General features: G+C 45.2%; 1 protein-coding gene across 1 annotated transcript; it reads right to left on the minus strand.

The window, feature by feature from the left end:
- Positions 1-1,367: 1,367 nt before the first annotated feature.
- On the minus strand, positions 1,368-11,087 carry LOC119377176 (uncharacterized; the record flags this gene model as incomplete). Its single annotated transcript, XM_037646759.2, has 4 exons — positions 10,923-11,087; positions 5,868-6,004; positions 5,724-5,791; positions 1,368-1,451 (listed from the first exon to the last, which is right to left on the minus strand). Coding segments are annotated over exons 1-4 (397 nt in total), but the record flags the coding sequence as incomplete, so codon positions are not given.
- Positions 11,088-22,298: the final 11,211 nt, after the last annotated feature.

Below are 22,298 nucleotides of genomic sequence, written 5' to 3' on the forward strand. Positions count from 1 at the left end.
AGAATTTTTTTCTGCGCGCTCAACTCCTCTTTATTCATTGGTGAATAGAGAGTTTGCATTGGCTCTAGAGAGTCATGATAACGTACATGCTTTGGTGTCCAGACCGAACACAAAGCGGGAAAGTAAACCTGAGCAGAATGGAGTCCTAAAGGGACATGGAAATGAAATTTCAAGTTCTAGATACGCCCTTCATTCAACTGCTTGATATGCATAAGCTTCCTTTTTGGTGGGGGTGTGCAATATGGACGGCGTTCATCGCCTTCACGTTACTTTATATCGAGAGCAAACAAAGTGCAAAGGCTCAACGGAACGTTCAGCTCCCTGCGACATCGACACCATTGCGACGTGTTCAGGAGGCCTACACCACCTTAGGTGGTGTTGGCCTCCTGGATACGCTAGCAACGGTGACGTCGACGATGTGAGTATTTTTCTCGTGGCGCCTACAGGCGCCGACGCCTGGCAACGATCTCATTCCGACTTTGTGGCTTGGTTCGCCTGATGCGAGATCCTTCGCCGCGTCACTTCGAATGATTTCACACGTGCTCACCAGCAAATGTCAAATTCTGACCGAATTTGACATTGTGCATGTGCGTGCATGTTTGCGTGTGTGTGTGTGTGTCTGTTTGTGTGCGTGAAATAAGGCGAGCCCAACTGAATGCACGTATCACCAGAAGCTAACGAAATTCTGAGCACGGCGGATGTATTTCGCCTTGAAGACGATCATTTGCGTTGAATAAACCGTTTGTTGTTATTAGCCACTGGAATGCTCATTTATTCACGTTGACTTCACCTCGAACGTCTTAAATCGACTCAGTCTTTCATAATTTTTCTGACTGGGTACACTTTTGACATCATCGTGGGTGCTTGGCAGGCGGGTGCGTCTCAGAAATTTCGGCAGGACAATGTGCCTGCTGCGTCACACCCTAACTGATATCGCAGCACCCATGTTGTTTCATTCTCTACGGCACACAGGGCACCGATTCAAAAGGCACACTTTTTATGTCCCCAAATGTTTAGCGCACGTGATTTTATTGTACTCCTCTGCGGTGGGACGCTAGTTTCTTGGGATTTCCGGCGCACGATTTGAAAGACGCCAATATTGGTCGTTGTTAACGACGCTAGCATTAATTATACGATGCGTTAGATCATTTATGATGCAATTTTGGCGTTATCAGTCATGAACGTACTGATTGAACTATAAAAGTCACAAAAACAAATTTTGCTGTCAGTGGTCCTTGGGCGTTAACCCAATAACAAATTGCCTACAGTGTTGTTCTTGTAGTTTACTAGAGTGCCTGGTAAAAAGTACCTGAAGAAAGTGACTCATCATATTTTTTTTTAGATTAAAATATACGGAATAAACATACCATGGATTACTGGCCGGACCACTATCACGCCACACGAACAGTCCCGGGTCTTGTAGACGAGAGTTTCAATACTAATTGGCTGACCTGGTAAAAGAAATACATACAATCGCTTACAAATTATTTTCGCTGCTAAACACAAATATAAAATCTTTCGCAAGTGTATGTGAATGTTCCAAATTATAAATCTAAGACAGCTAAACTGTTTAACACGATCCCAGACACTGCAGGAGTTCCCGGCAAAGTCCTTGGGGGATCTTGTATACATGTGAAAATATCCAAGAAGCGTTCACTACCACCGCAGCCTGAAACATTTATGTGACCTCTTACGTCAAACCAGCTAAAGCGACATGAGAAAAGGAATTAAAGGGTGACTACCACAACACTACAAAGGAATTTTAGCATTAGAAGATTCTGGGGCACAACTTTCTTTTTCTACTTTGACCATCCCACAATGTGCATGTATTCCCTGTGTACAAGCTGTGTCCGCTGCCATTTACGGCCAGTTTGTGTATTTTCGTGCTGCATAGGCACTCATCCGACCCCATGTAGTCAGAAAAGTGTAGCGAGGTCCTGGTTAATTTTTTTTTTATGAACTCCTTTAGACGCCGGGAGGTGGCGACCTTAGCCCATGGCTCGGCGCCCATTGAGTGACGCCTTTCTGACACTCAAACCGCCTACGCGAGTAGGACGGCTGTACTGACGACGTGCTGACGAAGCTAATCGCTAAGGCCGCGGCCAACACTATCAGCGTGTACGCTCGTTTACATAGTGCACAGACACATCCGGTGGCCGTGGTACAGCAGACCAAGCCCCGGCGATATTCTAAAGTTGTTTCACGTGTGATGGCGACCGTGAGCGACACACGTTCATCCTTCTTCCGCTTGATCACGCTTCCTGATGATGCTCCTTCCGTTTGGTGAGCGAATCGGCTTTGTTTTGTTTGTTTTTTTAGAGGAAAGCGTCATCATGTCGCTTCAATATTGTTGAAATGTCAGCAAATTGAAAAACGTTTTAGTGCTCCTTTCGTCGACCCTATACAGACTCATTGCCTTAGTATCTTTAGTATATCTGTTGTAACCACATTAGGCGCTTTTTCGGCACTAAAGCATTGATTATTTGCGACGAAGGCGTACTCACACTCTTCGTACATACAACCGCCGCCACCTTGTCAATATTTTAACAAATTCAACGACATTGTGAACCTGGTTGAGAATTCTTACTCTGCAGGATAAACGACGGATGGGCAAGTTAATTTTGATTCGTAATTGTAGTAGGGCCGCGTCAGACGACGAACACACAAGAAATGAGAAGTCCGGGCACGCGCTTCACTCTGAACTGTACTGATCAAATACCGGGTGTCCCAGCAAACTCGGACCAAGGCTTTTTTTTTAAAGCACGCTCTATAGATAAGTTGTACCTGTTGCATATTAGTGGTGTTCATGTGTACTTACAACATGTATTAGTTTCATTACTATGTATTGATTAATGAGCATTAATTAGGCAACTACTTATTTCTAGCTTGATTCGGTAAAAAATTAGCTACATTTTTCGTCTGCCTGCAATAACCTAAGAATGAAGCATTTACTTTGTGCTGTAATCTGCCTAGTTGGTTCTTCCGAATAAATGTAAAAGCGCGTGAAACAGACCAGATGTGAAATAGACGAACGCTTGCGCGCCGCTCCTCAAGCGCTCCCAAGCTTTCTTTGGATTATACACGGCTGCATTCGTTCATCGCCGCATTGTACAGGGCTTATCGCTCTTTGACGGACACGGCATGAAATCACGCCATTCACGCATCCATCAAAGAGCACGAATCCCTCTGCATGAAAAAAAAGGCAGCTTCGCAATAGTGGTTCCAAGCTTGAACGTAGAGCGGATCTTGGTGGGCTGCCTTGTTTCTGTGTGTTTTAATTGCGATAGCAATTTATGGGCACTCTCGGCTGGTTTTTGCCGTCGCCGTTGACGTCACCGCCATGTCCCTGAAATATATGTTTGTATATATAAATAAAAGCCACAAACTAGAATACATAAAAGAAAGAATTTCCGAAACGCGCCACCGGGATTCGAACCTGCGACCCCTAACATTAAACAACTTGGTCACGCGCCACCGGCTGTTAACCACAACAACGGCGAGCTATTTATAAAATTACACCATCTCCCGCTAAAGGGGACCATGAGGCGATGCGAAGCCGGAGCACTTGCACAATCGCGTTCCGTTGGCGTTCGTTGGGCATGCTACCGACCTCGCGTCGTGGAACGCGAAGAGGGACGCTACGCGCGTCGTATCTTCCACCTAGCCTGGCCGTTAATTCTCACAGGGCGAGCGGGGGGGCAGCGTAGGAGAGGAGGGAGAAGGGGAGGGGACGCGCATGCGCTCGAGCTCATCGCGGCGTTGCGCAGGAGAGAATTTCGGCATGTCTAGCCCGCGTTTCAGAGGAAGAGTGGAAAGGGGGAGGGGAGAGGGGTATGGGAGATGAGGAGGGGAGAGGTAAAGTAGAGAGGAAAGTGGAGAGGGGTATGTGCGAGGGGGAGGGGAGATGGAAAGTGGAGAGGGGAAGGGGAGAGGGAAAGTGGAGAGGGGAAGGGTGAATGGGGAGGAGGTGTGTGGAGAGGGTATGCGGATGCGCAGTAAGGGTGGTCACGCCGCACACCACCACCACCACCACCGGATTGAGCTCCGCCTTAAGATACTTCGCATCTAATACACCATATAACGCTAACGGCACGCAGACTCAGAGATGCTTCAGCGTGTGCAGTATCGCCCGTGAAATTGCCCGAAGGGCGAGCTTTGAAGCAACGCTCCTACACTTTCCTTCAGTTTGAAAGCTGCCCTTGAGGCGCGCACTAAAAAGTGGCCCATTTCTATACCTATAGTCACGATGTGGAACGCCCAGTAAACAATGCGTCGAACGCAACCGAACGGCAGTAGAAGACGCGGGGGCGGGGTGGGGGGGGGGGGGTCACTCCACGCGCCGAGGTTTACAAGAAAAGGAAACCTAAGAGCGTTCAGCGTTGGGCTGCTCAAGCACGAAGAAGTAACAACCCTAACAGTTAATTCACGCTCGTCCGGTGTACACCTGTGCGTTCTTTTCGAGTGTCCTTCGTTGTGTTTGAGCAGCGCGCTCCAAGTGTAGATCTGTGACCGTTGTTTGTACGCGGTCGTCCTGTGTGTATTCTTTTCGTGACTCCTTTGCATTTGACCGGCGCGCTGCACGTGTCGAGCTGCTTGCCGTTCTTCCTGTGGCATTGTGATTTATTGCTATCGAATTCATTCCTTCGCCGTTGCGGCGAAACTGTGGCATTTTTCTTCATTTCCTCTGTTTCTTTATCTTTCTCTCCGTTTTTTTATGTTTTTGTACCTGTTGCTTTCTATTTCTTTATTTCTATTTTTTTCGTTCTCTCTCCACCTACTTCTTTCTCTTTCTTAGCTTTCTCTCTCTCGCTCTCTGCTTCTTTCTCTGTCTTTCTTTGTTTCAAGTCATTTCTCTCTTTCTTTCTCCTTCTATCTTTATTTCTGCTTTTCTACCTCTTTTTGTGTTTGTTTCTTTCTATCTCTTATCTTTTTGTCCATGCCTTTGTCTGTCTCTCTATCTTTCTCTCTTTCTGTCTCTCCCTACTCCTTTCTTTGTCTTTCTTTCTCTTTCCGTCTTGCTCTGTGTTTTTCTATCTCTTTTTCGTATCTTTTCTTTCTTTTTCTCTTCTCTTTTTAATTCTTTCTGTCTTTTTTTATGTCTTTATTCGCTTTATTTCTATTTTTCTCCTTCCTTCTCTTTCTCTCTCTCTTTCAAGTGTTTCACGGGCTCCATTTCGCCGAGCAGAGTTTTAGTTTAACGCACCTGCTGTGCTCGCTCGTGGGTCTTGCCCAATTCCTCTGCTACATAGCCAACTGTGCTTTTTCTTCGGACTTCAACACTTTCACGGCTGGCGTAAGCGGCTCCGCAGTTAAAAAGCACATATCCGATAGTTAGAGCATCAGAAACGATATCAAGAGGAGAAAAGCAAGGCAGAGGAAGGCAAAGGTTTAGGTTGAGCGACGAAATGATGAAATATGGCGACAAAAAATGTAATCAACCCGAGTATAGCAGTGCGGGTTTGAAGATAAATGATTGCGAGAGCCCTTCGTTCTAAAGAGAACATAAGAAAGCGTGGTGACGAGAAGGATGATACTGATGGTGCACTACTAATTATTGCGCATGTTTTTGTTCTCTCCTGCAGTCATACAGTCACGTCTGCTCTCTGAGCGTTTATCCTAACACAGTTAGCGATGTTTCTACAAAGGACGTACCACCTGAGTTTATGGCTTCCAAAAGGCAGCGGGCACTTTCCAACAAATAAAGAAATGAATATTTCTGATACCTCCGCGGAAGACGTACATCCGTGCCGAACGACTTCTGCTAAATTGCCCCCGTAGATCAACAGTAATTCTGTTGAGAAAAAAAAAGACAAAAAATCGTGGTAAAGAACAAGCAGAAGCTCAACTCGAGAAAATGAAAACCTTACCTTCGTCCGCCATGCAACAATGTCCTATTGAAAGCAATGAACGTCTGTTCCATTAAACGCATTTCATCGTACCTGCAACGGACGTCATTTATTTTCGTCGTATTGTATGCCCATATCGGTTCTTTAGTATGCACAAACTGAAAGAGAGGGGCAAAATTTAGCACGTAGCGAGTATGTACGTTATGCTATCCAGCAACTGCTACGTGTACGGGTTCGTCTTCCTAAAGTTGGTTGGTTGGTTGGACCTTGGCAACCTGGCGCAACCCAATGCCGATCGGCCATGAAACGGGCGGCACCTTATTTTACAGCGAAAGCTGTTATGAGATCATTTCAACGGCCTTTTTGGTGGCGTAGTTGTCCGCCGCCGCCGGGCCGGTGTCCGCAACCACTATCGCTCGAAATAAGGAAAAAACGAAATAAGAAAAAATTTCCAGGATGGCACGGGGTTCGAACCTGGGCCCTCTGCGTGGGAGCCCAGTGTTGTACCTCAGAGCCATGCCGGCGCTTGGAACTGCCTTGCAAAGCGACTCTATACAGGCTTCATGTCCAGAACGAACCACAATAACATATGTAATTTAGTGTGGTAGAAGAGTGAAATAACAATCACGCACCACACAAAGCGAATTCTGTAACCAGGCGTCACACAATGCGAATTGCACAACGAGTGGGCTGTTGGATGCTTCCAACCCACTACAAGGGGCTCTGCAATAATTCTTCATCGTCATCAGGCACAACAACAACAAAGTGCGCATAATGCCTTACATGTTTTTAGCGGGTACCACGGCTCTCCGGTGAATGACGAAAAATGGCATAGTGGCTGCTTCCCTACTTCACAGAAATTATGATGATTTATAGCGTAGTGGGTTCCTCGCAAGTGCACTTGCATTGGTTGCAAAGGAAGCCCATAAGCCGATCATCCATTTCCTCGGGGTCTCAATAAAGTTCTTACCCCTTCTCTCTGTCTCTCTTTCTCACGTCAATGTATGTTATATTGCATGGTGGGAGAGTTAAATAGTGACCGGGCGTCACACAATGCGAATTACGCAACTGGTGAGCCGTTTAAAGCTTCCAACCCATTACGAAGGGCTGAGCCACCATTCTTCATCGTCATCAGTCGTCACGTAAACAAAGTGCACATAATGCCTTACGTATGTGTAGCTGGAACCTCGCTTCTGCGCACAATGACGAATAATGGCGTTGTAGGTGCTTCCCAATTTCACAAATATTGTGATTTATGGCGTAGTGGGTACCTTGCTAGTGCACTTGTATTAGTAGCTCCAAGAGAGTTTACAACGGGCTCTAGAAATGCCGCTCTTCCAGCGTTCGCTGTGACTGTGCTGCGCTTTCCGCGCAGGCCTGGCATTTTTTTAAGATAAAATTGTTTTACATTTCAAATATGTTTATAAAAAGGATATGTAAGGAAAAACTCACACTAATATTCAAGGCTACAAAAAAAAATATACTGCTGATCGTCATCGTCATCTGCACTACCAACAATAAGACAACCTGCAATACTATTGAGGCAGTGGAAATTGCAAGGGCGTGAATTTCTTGCATCGGCGCAGCATCTATTGACCTAACGGAAGAGTGTTTGCATTCTTGAACAAAACGCAGTGGCATATGGCTCAGCACGGGTCAATATGTAGCATTTCCATTTATTTAATCAATCTGCTCCCGCTCTGTAGTTATCATTGTATCTTATTTTGCTTTGTCGGCCCAACCAGAAATCCCCGCGCCTGCGCGCATCTTTTCAACATATTTGTTTCCACCTCCGTTTAATAAACATTCTGTGCGAAAGTAAACGCGTCGTTCTATGTTCACTTTCTTCGCCCGTGTCTTTGTGTGCACTACAAGCCTCGTCATGTATCACTACCAAGAAGCCTATTCTTACATCCTTCCAGCCGATATTGTCTTTTGGCCTGTATAACGTTCGCTGAGCGCGTTTAGATTTTCGGGTTCTCAAGGCCACAGTCTATACAAAAATGCGACATTAGCCAGCTGAAAAAGTTTAGTGAAAGTGGCTATTGCTGGTTTTTCATAATTTCCTACTGTGCTGTCATGTTATTGCAAAATTAATTACAGCAATAAAGTCATGAACCAGTACGCTGCTTCTTTGCGGTTGCTTCTAGCCGTCTGTCTTGTGTGTGAGGTGCTATGAAATGGACAATTGCGAAGACGAGCAGAAGATCGTGGTTCTTTTTAATTGCTGCTGTCTTGCGACATATCTTCAAATAACAAAATGTTACTTAATTTTTTGCGCAAAATAGGCGCTGTTCTCGCGCTGAAAATTTTGAAGTTCCAGTGGAGTTCCACTTCTCTAGGTCTGGTTTGTGGATCGCCTGTGTGAACTCTGCTCTACTATGAATATTGTGGATTTTTTATTCGGCTACGAGCCAACTTGTGCCCAGTTGTATCCTGTATATGCCACAACTTCTCCTGAATCTGCTCCATGATGTCGAACGCTGCTGTCGAACATGTCGAGCATTGCTGGACGACAGGGCGCAGTTTCGATAGGGCACAGTTTCGACAAAGGTGGGGAGAACGCCTGGAATATTGATGTAACCGGCGTGACGCACCGGCGGGCAACAACGACCGTGCTCCCGTACCGGACGTTCGCAAGGACGTATGTCATTAGTGAACTGATCAGCCTCTCGTCATTGGTGCCAGTGTATCATCCATAGGGGGCGAAACGTCTATACTGCAGTACCTTGGGCTGAAGCCATGACTCTATTTTTTTCGAAGAAACACATTTCTTTCGACAAAGAGCCTTTAACGCGAGCACTGTGTGTCTACCTGGCGCACAGAGGTAAATAACAGGTAGAATTATATTGTCATACAGGCTTATTTGAGGTGTTTCACTTTAATGCCTCCTTAGCAATGAAAACATGTTCGAGCAATATCCTCAGATACCACGTGCCCGTCGCCAGCGAGAAGGTTCGTTGTAAATTACCATTTTGCAGCAGTATACTTTTTTCACCAGCCAGAAAATTGCGCAAAACTCCGTTAATCTGTTCTGGTCAGTTCGTGCCATAGCAGTCCACAATGTGCTTCTACAGTAGTCCACAATTGCAGTCCACAATAGCGGCCCACAATAGCACAATAGCACGATTGCGGTCCATGCACAATAGCAGTCCACAATTGCTTCTACAGTACTGAACAAAGAAATCATGCGGTGGGATCAGCATCATCTTAGGCGCAGTAAAACTTCATCTCATAACTGAATTCATCCAGCATAATCACTCAAGAGCAACAGAATTGAAGGTTCCCCTCAACAACCGACCAACCACGGCACTGGAGCCTAAGGAATGCAGACAAACAGAAACAAGGTGCGCTCTTATGGAGGTCCGAGAAAAAGTTTCTTACAGAATACACGCATATCCGTTGCCACTCCTGCAAAGCAATTGTTGGCCTACATTCTGAATGACACGGAGTGCAAAAACGGAGACAAGGAAGAAGTCAAGGCACCGCAAACGCCGGCTGACAACTTTCTTGTGTCCGTGTTTGCGCGCCATGTATTTTAGAATGAATACTTACCAACTAGCTCAGCTCTCTGTTATTCTAATGTTCTCCTACATATCGTTGCCTTCGATCTGATATTGAAGTTGTAATATATATATTATAATGATTTGCGTTGTCTAATGGACAATTTGGGAGCGTGGCGCGGGGTACACTATTTATATGTCAGCATTGTAGACCTATACGGTTGTGCAGTATATTCAGAATTTTCGGAGATGCTTCTCTCACATTCACTACAGGGATTTTCAATGACGTTAGAGATATGATATCTCTGCTTCGCGGCAGAGATATCATGCTGCAGAGATCTGGGCTGCTTCGCGCTCGAAGCGCTCGAAGATCGATGGAACAGGTTATCGGGGACTGCGATGGACGTTAAGCGACGAAAGGAGCATACCATTTCAACAGCTACAAAAAAAAATTCTTCAAAGAAACAGCGGCAGCCACGGAGCAAATGCTACATGAGACTGTAGGCAGCATTTCATGCAGCGCAGGCCTTTTTTTCTTTTGTTTTCGCCCCAATGAAGAAACACATTGGAAGGGGCGAGGGTGACAGCGTGATTAAGGACCGAGATAAAATATACACTCACACGTGACGGCCGCTCTTTCGTAGATCTTTTTATAATTTTCTTTTTTTTTTTGTTTAGGTGGTACGCCTAGCGTCCATCGCAGTCACCGCCAGCATGAACCATCGACCTTCGTGCGCGGAGCAGCCTTTGATAATTCGTTCAACTTACATTTGAGGGTACTAAAAGCACCGCGCGTTAGGCGGCAGTCACGTGCTATTGTTTTTAAATTCGCGCGCTTTAAAGAAAGGCCGCCAAAAGATTAAGCAGGGGAGTTATCTGAACACAGATTGAAAAATTCGGTGTTTCTGAACAAGCGCTACAACTTTTGTCTTGAAAACTTTTCTCTCGAGTTACTATTCGAGAAGTTCATTAAGCAATCTTTGTTGATTACCGAGCTTGGCGGATTGGAAAAAATATCCTGACGTGCTCTATATGGCTTAGAAAAATAATGCACTAATTGGAGATGCGTACCACCTATGTTTAATTTTTTAATACTTGGAGCTATTTAGCTGAAACACCCTGTATATATATCCTGGTTGATTATATACATTTTATATATATATATATATATATATATATATATATATATATATATATATATATATATATATATATATATATATATATATATATATATATATATATGTAAGCGAGAGAGCGTTTCCAGTGCTACGTGATGTGGGTCTTCACGGGTGTCCTTGGTACAAACAGGCGTGTTATGAGCAACACATAAGTGGTTGCTTTGCCATCGGGGGATTTAGCACCGGACGCTGTCATTGAAGGAAAAGTATATTTTTCACACGTATGCGTCGGAAGGGCTTAAATATCTATTTTAGAAAGCACTGCACCCCTCCACAACCTAACCATTACAGGAACACCGAAGAATATGGCCTAATATAAAAAAAAGCATCCTTACTTCCTTTAGCCCTTACGTGATGACCACATCTCCACCGATTACAAGCAAAGCACTCACGTCTCTGATTCGGTAGCAATGCACGTGAATGGCCGAGAAGAAGCATTCTGGAACCTCCATGTGTGCAACCAAAATGAGAAGGATGGCAGTCGAGACTTTACGGGGCATAACAAAGAGGCTGGACCTTTATACGACTTAACACAAAATCTGAAATTGCAGCTGCTGTGCACTGCGACCATGGACTATCTCTGAGAGCATTTATTGTTTGTGGTGAAACAATGGGGTGCCGCCAGGGGCCGTTTCTGCATAAGACTTCACGCGACGTCCCTTTCTTTTTACGAGGCTCGCAAGAATACCTTTAGACAGTACATTACATTGTGTAGGTAATGCAATTAGATTAAAAGGGTGTACCTCCAAATGACCAGCAATAAATTCATCCCTGCTACGAGAACAAAATCATGCTGGCAGCTTTCTTGACAAAAGAACGCGGTATAGAAAAAGCCGTGATACAAAATGTCGGAGAAATTTTGCCCCATCTTTGTCGCCATTTCACGACCTCCAATTTGTTTGCAAGGAGCCCTCGCGTTTCCTTTTGTGTTTTTAGAGCGAAGGCATGTGTGGCTACGCGATACAGAAATCGGTCCATTCTATGCGCGCAAAAACTCCTAGAGCGTATCTGCCACAGAAATTGGGCAAGCCCCGCTACTGATCACTGGTCCACTGAAAATGAAGGCACCACACGGGCGGCAAACGTGAATTACGATTTCTGGACAGACGTAACCAATATTAAAAAAAAACATAAGGAAAGCTCGGGAATAAGCCTGTGATATACACAGTAGCCACATGTTTCAGCTTCGGTGGTTAACCATCTGTGTGGGCGGGGATTTTTCGGTTTTTTTATGGCCAAAATAAATTGTGAACCCATGCGGCTGCCGCTATTGATAATCAGCTGAAGCAAGCGTAGGATTGACGGGATGCTTTCAAGAGCTGGAGCGTAGAAACAAAATATCAGAAAAAAAATGACCGATAGAGAACAAAAGCAAATATACAACAAATGACAAATATCTAGGTGTCACTTTGACAAAGTCACTTACGTGGTCAGACCACATTAAAAGCATATGCACGGCTGCACTTAGGAAACTGTGGTTTCTTAAGAGGAAACTTGAAGTCTCCACGAAGGAGACCAGATTATTGGCATATACCTGCGCTCGATCAATACTTTAGTACGCCTCGGTTGTTTGGGACCCTCAATGTAAAAAAAGATGTTGCCTTGATGGAAAAAGTTCAACGGAAGGCTGTCAGATTTATATTTAGCAAATATAAAAGATATGATTCGCCAACACAACTTATGCAACTGAACGACATCCAAACACTGGAAACTCGCAGGAAAATTAATCGGCTAACGTTCCTACACAAAATTCTTTCTGGTAAGGTTACAAGTCTGCCCAACTGTGTGAAACCTCTATCTTGTAGAAAGACAAGACCTAAGCATAAATATTCATTGGCGCCTGTTTTTCCCATACCACTGCTTTTAAAAATATTTTTTTGCCCAGGACTATTGCTGACTGGAACTCTTTGCCAGTAAGTGCTTTTCAGTCCGAAGATAGTGAAAAACAGCTTGAAACTTTTTTTTGTTTAGTTTAGTTCTGAGTGTTGTATTCATATGGCGTGTATTGGTAGTGCCCGAGTAATGTATTCAGTTGTCTTCAACTGCGCATGAGTGTTCTGTTCACTGTTTATGTGCCGTAACACTGTTGCTCAAGTGCTCTGTAAGTTGTCTGATTAAGTGCTGCGACATTGTACAACGTCTTTTTTTTCGTTGCCCCTCCTGCTTGGGCCTAAGTATAGGCTTGCAGAACCTGTAAATAAATAAAATAAATACATAAATAATATATATACAGGAAAATAGCACGATGCAGAGACAGCCGACTGCAGCTAGCAGGTCAAAAACTAGGAGGAAGGAAATGAGGTGAGGTGATAGCAGATGACCTAGCCTAGGGAAAATGCTGATATGTTCCGCGTTCTCAAAAAAAACAGCGGGGGACCCGCACGACATAACCCATAGGCGCGACACGGCCCAGGGCTCTGTATACTGCGGCAGTCCCAGTACGATATTGAAACTGTGGATTAGCCTGAGATGGTTCTCATTGCTAGTCTCGGCTTCTTCTAGTGCAGCGCATTGGGTCCAGTTCATGCTGCAAACCAAAACTACTCACCGGTCTAATCAGTCTGTGGTACTTAGGGCTATGGTACTACGATTTATGCACAGCGTCTTGGCGTGCTTGTTGTACCGGTACAGGAGATATTCAGCTAAGATGATTAGTAGTTGTCCAGTAGAAGTGTGGCTCGCTTCTCCACAGCACTACAACTTGTAAGAGCTCGTGATTGCTCTGCTCGACTAAGGGCTTCTGACTGCAACACGTGTGTCCGCGCCCTGTGATATAAAGCTTCTTGGGAACTGGTAGCGGCTACTCGGTTTTGTTTACTCTCAAGCACGAGGAGTGCTCTAGTTTCATTAATGCCCGACAGCGCAAGTGTCACTTCTCTGATTTGTCAAAAGGCGTTACCCACATTGGTTTGCGCAAGTGCCTTGTGTTAGAGTGATACGCCTACACGTCCGACACAGATGCCAAAGTTTTTATCTTCACATGAGAGATTTTGAAGCTTACCAAATAAGACAACAGCACTGCGTTGAATGAAATTTCATGTTACCTGTCGGATTCACCAAACTAGGGTTTCTAGACCTGTGAATCTTGACTTAGTCGGTGGTGAAGTTCAGAGCGGCTTTACACAACTTTTTTTGCCAGCCACCAGTTAGAAACTCTCTGAGCAGAGCAAAGTTTGTTTACTTAGTAAAAAAAGATCTAAGAGATCTGTACCAGCGCGTTAGGACAGCGCTGACCTTTCGTACGCGTGAAAGCTCTGATTTATGAGGTGGAGAACGCCACTGCTGTAACGAAATCTGCCATGGAGGTCTAATTCCAAATGTTCTTTTGAAGAGTAGTCCACACTGCCGCAGTAGTCATCAAATTATCTACTCTTAACAACAGCACAGAATACAGAGGAGATAAGGCAACAAAGCGGAATTGTTGTCTTTCACAAATGTTAGACAACATAAAGCAATCGCGACTTCACCGAGCAACAACATAAAAGAACAGTCATTCAGTCCATCAAGAACTTTATATAACGGTCCTGAGGTGTTCAAGCCGCCGGGGGATCGACGAGGCGACGCTCAAATCAGGGCGGGAGCATGGTGGCGTTCCTCCAGTTATTGGGCTGCCTTGAGTTGGTGGTGGAGCTCGAGCTCCTCAGTGCCTCTTCCCAGGTGGTCTCACTGGTGAAAGGTCCCTTTCAAGGTATCATATTTTATTTCTCTTTGTTCTTGTATGTGGGAATGTCCCACATAAAAGAACAAAGAATAACAAAATGTGATATCTTGAAAGGCATTGTAAATTGGATGCGTTTCGTCGCCCTTCTTCTCACCCTCTCATTTCTTTGAACAAATATAAATGTCAACTAAGCCCACCTATCCATCCTTTTGCAAGGTTGGCGTAAAAATTCCGTGGTGGTTGTTGTCACGCCGCCAACATTGTCGTGCCTTGTTGCTATAAGTAGCCCCAACAACTTAAGCAGCGTACCTGCTCAATCGTGTGATGTACAAGCTCAACGTTACGTCGAAGATTCCTCTGCTGCTGATAACCGGCGCTCTCCGCTCGGAGGGCTATGTCGCATGTTTCCCGAAACCGATCGACAGCAGGCTGAGTGCGTCGCTGCAGATGACATGGTCGGAAGCTCGCTAAGCACACAAACCTAACTTTAAAACTTTAAGCCTATAATGCGTCTAGGCCCCAATCACCGTTCGGGAACAATATGACACCATGAAAAGTTCCTTATAAAACATTCTAATTAAATGTTGATTATCTCATGATTAACCCGGTTATAATCTCTAATAGTTTTCGTAGTCGCACCAGAGAAGGTAGATTAGCTGCGATGTAGGAGGTTATGATCGGCAAAAACTTCGATGTAAGAGACCGGTCCAGCAGCGTCTAGGGCAGTCGTAAGCGAATCATTCAACAGTTTCGAATTGTTCGAATTGTTACATCGAGAAATTCTGATGAGCAGCGACACGTGGAACACATCGTCGACCTGTCATTGAGGGGATAATCAAAATCGCGAAAAGTGTATTTTACTTCGCCTGGACAGAGTTGAATGGCGTGCTTTATGTTATCACGTAGTTTTCTAGCACAAGAAAATTCAGCATGTGCTGGGTGATAACATGCTGATAAAAGTAATTTATCATAAAAAGTGACACATGCAGCAAAAGTTGTTAGATGCGAAGCATTTCTTAGCGAACCTTGGCACTTTGAGCATTTCTATCTGCGTATCTCTCTATCTATCTATCTATCTATCTAGCCGCCTACGTCTTGGTGCTCTCATGATCGCCTCCATAACTTTGTATAGACGAAAATTGGCATGGGAGGGTAAGAGGATTTGATGAATATGACTGCCTGGTCATGACATGAATAACGTGAAAGTCCTGTGGCGTACGTCGTCAAACCCTTTCCTCTAGACACGTGTGGCACATACCCGTTAACACTTTATATCTACCCAGGAACGGCGAGAACAGACACAGGTAACTTAAATGCGAGAGCGTTAAAACAACCGACATCGGCACCGTTGACCCGACGAGTGGAAAGAATGAAAATTTGGATCCCAGAAGGAATCGAACTCAAGCATTCCGCGTGGCAATGAAGTATTCTACCACAGAGCCACGCCAGATCTATGAACTGGTTTGGAAAAACAGCCTGTGCAGGCGTAATGTCAGTGCAACGTCACTTGTGTTTGTGGTGTTGGCTATATAATTTTACAAGAAAGCAATAAACACTACACATATAGTCCTACGATATATGCGTCATATCAGATTAACGTCTGTGGTTCCAGTGTCGGCTCCGCTTTCATAGCAGTGTAATAAGCATTACATTTATATTCCTGTGATTCAGCAAGCTATATTGAAGCATTACTCGACCCAAGAGGAATATATTAACGAAAGTTATGTATGATATTCACATCATCGCATCGTAAAGTGCACCCAGTCCGCCAGAACGACGCAGTGTCCTCTTCATTTCTTACGAAGCTGGGTGATGGCCTCATGCATACCGAGGATGATGGCATATTGATTGACACCCGCTTTGTAGACTAGGCTACGTAGGCCACATACGCCCGACATACGAATACGACAAGCGTTATCCACTGATGTTGGTCTCCATAGCGCTATCCAGGCCTAACAGCCTCGACGGCCTATACCTCACCAACGCAAAGGGTGACTTCAGGTTCCCACATGTCGCCGGCTCTATCGACAGACAATATGTCGACGAAATGACCGAGGCATCCGCAATTTTCAACAGCTGTACTATACCTCATACTTCACTACACATGGGCCCCTCGTCACCGCGATCATGACCAGATCCGATAACAAGTCATGACCAGCTGCTGGTGCTCACTGATCACGATGATGACCTTGTTCAAGAACTGTCAAGAACCTCTTCCACACATGCACACGGGTCCGTGAAACGTGCGTGCGTTCTCCATCATAAGGGACAAGTATAAGCACTTCAGCTTACCGCTTCTGGCGTTGGTAATACCCGTTGCCGTTGGCAGCGTTACCCAACTGTAAACAACTGGTTATATAACACATATGCGGCTCTTCAACATATATATGTGCGTATAAAATTTATGCTAATCTCTAGCGTCATTTTGTAACGTTTCGCTCAGTAAAAAATTACGCCACAGTCACCTTCCCGCCCCATGCTTCGCATAACATCGACTCCCACGGTGCGTGGGATCTGCCGAATTTTTTTTATTTCCATATCAGTGTTAGCATGAAATAAAAATGATGAGGTAATTTTCTCCTTGGCTCTTAACACAGCACCTTCTTTTTTTCAACCCGGTCTAACCGATATATATCATAGTTAATTTATCCGGAAAAAGTTCTTCGTGCGTTTCGTCACAATGGAGCCATTTCTTGATAAATAATCTGTCGGGTTCACCGTCACCTGGGTGCAACTCATTCCTTTTAAAAACTATACTTCGAATGTTGATATATGATACCGGCGATGGCGGCGATCCTAACCCTCTCTGCTTACACGTGGACGTGCAATCCTTACTCTATCTCGCAGACTGCGCAACCACGTTGTTTGAGCTATCAGAAACATAGATTCCAGCATCGATGCGACGCTTATTCAAGGAGAGCGAAAGGTTTCTTTTGTGCATTAGCGTATTCAAAAAAATTTGTCGAAGCTTGCACTAAGTCACGCAAGGCTTGAAACAGACAAACGGGACGATTCTGTAGTCTAATGTGGTAGCTTCGACGTTGTTGATAGGCTTTAGCTAGGTTCGTCCCGAAGCGGACGTCCAAGCTCCTCTACTGGCACGTCGTCCTTGGCGTAGGGCTTCCATCGCTTGGGGCTCCTCTGGCAGCCGTCATTGCCTTTCCCGTTCCCTAGTATGACAGGTTCGCACTAGTCGTGCCAAGTATTTGTATTTTTTATGTCTTTATTGTCAGCATGTCTGTCTATATTTATCTGTCTCTTCCTTTCTATAGCTTTCTCTCTCTATCTATCTTAGTGAACCAGTGGTGACTAGTAGGATTTCCTCCTTCTCACCCTCCTCCTCACCATGACATCTCTCCTCCTCACGCTTACTTCCCTTTCCCACCCCTTGCTACACAGAACTATACAAGGCTATGCTATGCTCTGGTAACATGCCTGGATAGCTGAGTTGTTAGGATGCTCGGGAATCCCACTTTGTGAAGAATTTTTTTCGGCAAGAATTTTTCTTTCTCTTTGTTCACATCTCTCTTTCCATCCCTCTGATTGTTTGTCTTACTTTCTTTCCTTCATTCATTCTTTCTTTCTCTCTCCCCTCTCTATGTCCTCGTTCTCAGCGTTACGCCACAGCGGTGAGTCGTGGTATCTGCCCAAATCCTGTGGCACATGCACGTTCACAATCATGACAGTTTTCTGTTAGGCCGCACACACAAATTACGGCTAGCTTAAACAGCTTGGCCGTGTGTGCCACAGAAACTGGGTAAATGTCACTACACACAACATCCACTAAAAAGGAAGAAGGCAAGAGTTGGCCCAAATGGCGTGCGCATTACCATAGTCACGCCACCATCGCGTGATACTTTGTGGTTAAAAAGGTGGTGCCTATACTACGACCTCAAAGCTTAAAAAATAGTGTTTAATAAAAAGCAGTCATACAACATATCGGAGCAACTTAAGCGAAGGTTTCTTTGTAAACCTGTGTATAAGAGTGGTGTGGTCAAGGTGCGTTAAAAATATTATGCAAAGAGTGTAATAAAGAGCAGTGATACAACATATCTGAAAGAATTGCGATACATAGAAGTACGATAGCCTGACGAAGGAAAAGCCGCCAGCTTCTGTGTTTCAGTGGGTGTCCGCGAAGTGAAGCTTCTCGCCTTGTCATAGACAAATCTTCGCATATTGTAAAATGATGATTTCTTGGGCTTCCGTACATTTGACAAAATCATTTCTTCATTCTTGAAATGGGTAAACATGGCGTTCGTAGGCCTCGGTTTGTTTCTCTTATTTTAATCCGCCGAGCCTGTCAACACGCTTTAGTTCCGAGTTCAATGCGCAAATGGCTAGGTTGCTTTAGTTAAACTTTACAATACTTTCTTCTGATGTTGTCTAATACTAATCGGAATCATAAGGGAAGGTTTCATCGACGCAGCCCATCCTCTGCATCGTCCAAGTGATTGCTAATTGTCATAAGCTGGTGTGTGCTATCTTGTAATCACGCACCGCCAAAGTAGGTGCGGATGCAAGCAGAGAAGTCGCCTTCGCACTTAAAAATTATTATTCACGTCAGCTGCTTTCTATCTGCCAGATATGACACGAAGGACGTCGGCATACGCAAGAGTCTTGTCTGCAAGACGTGCGACATTGCTTTCCTCAGCCGTTTCTACGTTACGCTTGAGCTTAATTTTAATGTAGGCGTTGAAACGTGGGTAACTTAACCAGCATCGTCCAAATGTGCAATTCCGCACAGTGCGTTGGAAATTACATACCAAGGCGCTGAATCCTACAAATAAACCACCTTTTCTTTTCAGGCTTTTGTAAAGCACGGAACTCTGCAACATCTGAGTATCAAGTAGGGCGAAACTAAATGTACGCCAACTGAACACATTTGCGACCAATTAAGCAAGAAGTAATCAGGTAGTTGACACACTCAGCAACGTAAGTCACATACTGCGTCAGAGTGACTGAAAAACAAAGGACGGGGAATGAAATACGTCAAAATTGGTTTATTTCAGAAGCAGTGTGCTCGAGTGGCATTCAATACGTTGCTAACACCTGTGTAAATTGAGGTAAGCAATGGTATCGCTAACTGCGTTGCTATGAAAACGGTGATTACCTGATCCCTCGCAGCATGCTTTGCATAACTTCGATTGACAAAGCGCCTACGATCACTTGGATTTCCTTTAACTTTGTCTCCGTTTTAGTTTCTTCCTCTTTGCTCAGCCTCCTTTTGTAGACCTGGTCCTTCGTTCGCTACGGCTTCTAAACGGTACGACGTAACGAAGTCTAGTAGCCCTGAATTAATCTTGGATTTGGAAGAGCACTCTTATCAATTACTAGTGCCAGTATTGGTTCAAGTGTGTTTAAAGGGCCCCTCACCAGGCCACATAGCAAATTTTAGTTAGACGCTGGAAGTTGTTGTGTGCCGAATGAAGAGCTGTATGCCGCAAGAATTTTTCAAATCGGTCCATTACGAGCTGAGAGAAACAATAATTTGCAGCGGCGCGAAACTATGACGCGAGGAGGCGAGTTTCAAACCCTTGCCACTCGCCGCGTGTAGCCTTAGCAAGCCAAATCCCTTTCCTGCCCTCTTCACTTGACACATACGCATGAACACGTCATGCGCATGCATGGTCACGTGCGCATGACGTGCCCGAGCCAGCCCGAGCACGCGAGCGGCGTTGCACGGCCGCTACCTTTTTTTTTTATGTAGTGGCCGTGAGCGTTTTGTCGGCGTTCTCTGTGGTTTACTGCCTGTTTCTGCGGGACGGGCATGAAAGTTGAGATATTTGTACGAGCAAGAGAGTGGCGGTATCCTGAGCCAGTGCCGCATTAACGTTCAGTTGGACGCGGTAGAATAAATGAGCATAATGAGTGCTCGAACGCGCCAGAATATTACTTTCGTTTCCAGGGCTGGCGTCTGCTCGATGCGCTAACCGCGAGGACACGAACGCATGGGAAAGGGAGGCACATTAGCCCCGCATCTCGCTGCAATTCACGAAAAAAAAATGAAAAAGACGCACACATTCCCTTTGTGTGTCTCATTATTTCTCTGAAGTTTTATTAATCTATTCAAGCAACAAATTACACAAACTACATATGTCGCGTCAAATAATTATCGCAGTGTCACGTGTTACTGTTGGCAACGTAACAGTCGTCTACGTAGACGACTGTTACGTTGTTACGTCGCTCCTCTACGTAGACAGTCGTCTACGTAGAGGAGCGACGTCACAGCACTACCATCTACGTAGGGCCATTTTCTCATGTACGTCATCCCCTCATTCTCTAAAGCGTGCGCCCGCGAGAGGAAGGGCAAGCAGCGTTCACCTTGAAATTTGACCCATTTCCGCGGCGCAAATTTTGGCATACGTGTTCGCGAACGCTCAGTGTATGCATTGCGCTCGTTAGCGCAAAATTGTCAAACCTGGTGAGGGGCCCTTGAAGAGTTAAATTTTTGTCATATCTAAATTGAATGCAGAAAATAAAGACGTCCTTATCTTCAGTAAATTTTTCCCACCTGCTTCCAGCCTACATCTTTCTACACAGGGAAACCGCGCTTTTATGTTTTAAAGCGTTGCGCTTTAGCCGAAAAGCTACTTTAGCTCTGACGACATCCGTTCTTACCAATATTCTAACAAACCGCATGTCTAACCAACCTTTTTCTTTTAACCTGCATGAACGCCTCACCTTCTTCTAATCTCTCTAATCTCAATTCAACCGCTCCGGAAATACGCTACCACAACTAAATCTTAATGTTCCTGCACACCTTCACTCCCCATGATATACCCGCCTAAATGAATACTTTAGGTTTGCTCAACGTTCCTGTACTCGTAGTTCGCACAGTCTTAACCTTTTGCCACTTAAATATACCTTTTGCCACTTGTGCAAATATAGCTACTTTCCTTAAACAATTGAACGTTCGAATTAATTGCCCAGAATTGCTCGCGCTTTGACAGACAGACAGACAAACAACTTTATTGTGGTCCTGAGAGGCAAGGCAGCGGGCCACTAGGTAGGTCCCCAACCAGCCGTTGGCTAGTCCCATGTCGGAACAGAGAGGCCATGCCTCTCCGCTCGTTCACGAGCCCTCTGGACAGCCTGAAGCTGGACGTCTTGTCTGGGGTCTGTGATTGCCGTCGTCCAGTCTTCTTCTCTTTTAAAATCCTGGAACGCAGGGCACTGCCAGAGCGTGTGACTCAAAGAGTCAAAATCACCACAATCCGGGCAAAGTGGATAAATATCCGAATGAAGCATGCTCAGAAAGCCCCTAGAGGGGTATGACCCCATCTGGAGCATGCGGAGCGTGCTTGCTTGTGATCTGTGGAGCTTATAATGGGGAAAGTGAAAAGTTTGTCGCTGTCCTCTGCAATGAGGTGTTATCTCGTGAAAAGTAACGAGAGGATCGCTTTGGACGAGCTCTCCCGAACTCACCCGAGAGGCCACCCCGTCGCCACTTGTGAAACCTCGCGCATGGTCGTGGGCTATCTCGTTTGGGTTCAGGTGACCCGGCAGTACATCTGGTCCCATTGACAAAAATATTTTTAAAGCGGTAGCGTTAAAGAGCTCATTTCGCAGAAATTCGGGTGTCGGCGTCGGTGTGGGTGTCGGGCGCGGCGTCGTTGGTTGTGAGTGAAAAATTGGCGTTCTCCGTGAGCGAAAATTTGAGATAGATGCAAATAAGTAAATATTTAAAAAATATTCGGACCGAGTGAGAATGGAACCCAAGCCTTCTGCGGGACGAGCAGGTGAATACCACGAAGCAACGCGAGTGCTTGGAGCTGCTTCGTAAAAGAACAGCGATAAGGATATCACGTACTGGGCGGAGTCTCCTTAACGCATGTTATATTGCGTGGCAGAATCATAGAATTGCCCAGGCATTAAAACGTGTGAATTGCGTAACGAGTGGGTGGTTTAAAGCTGCCCAATCATTACAAAGTGTGCAGCTGCGCAGGTGCGCATGGCACCTTACGGACCGGTATAGGGTATTTCGCCAATTTGCAAAAAGAAGCATTATGGCGCAGTGGACACTTCGGAACTGTACTCGCTGCAGGTATTCTAGGATAGTTTGAAACGGCCAAGGTTACGCGCACAAACGTTCTTTTCCTTGCGGCGC

Source organism: Rhipicephalus sanguineus, unplaced genomic scaffold (genome assembly GCF_013339695.2).
Source record: "Rhipicephalus sanguineus isolate Rsan-2018 unplaced genomic scaffold, BIME_Rsan_1.4 Seq38, whole genome shotgun sequence".
Taxonomy (NCBI): Eukaryota; Metazoa; Arthropoda; class Arachnida; order Ixodida; family Ixodidae; genus Rhipicephalus; species Rhipicephalus sanguineus.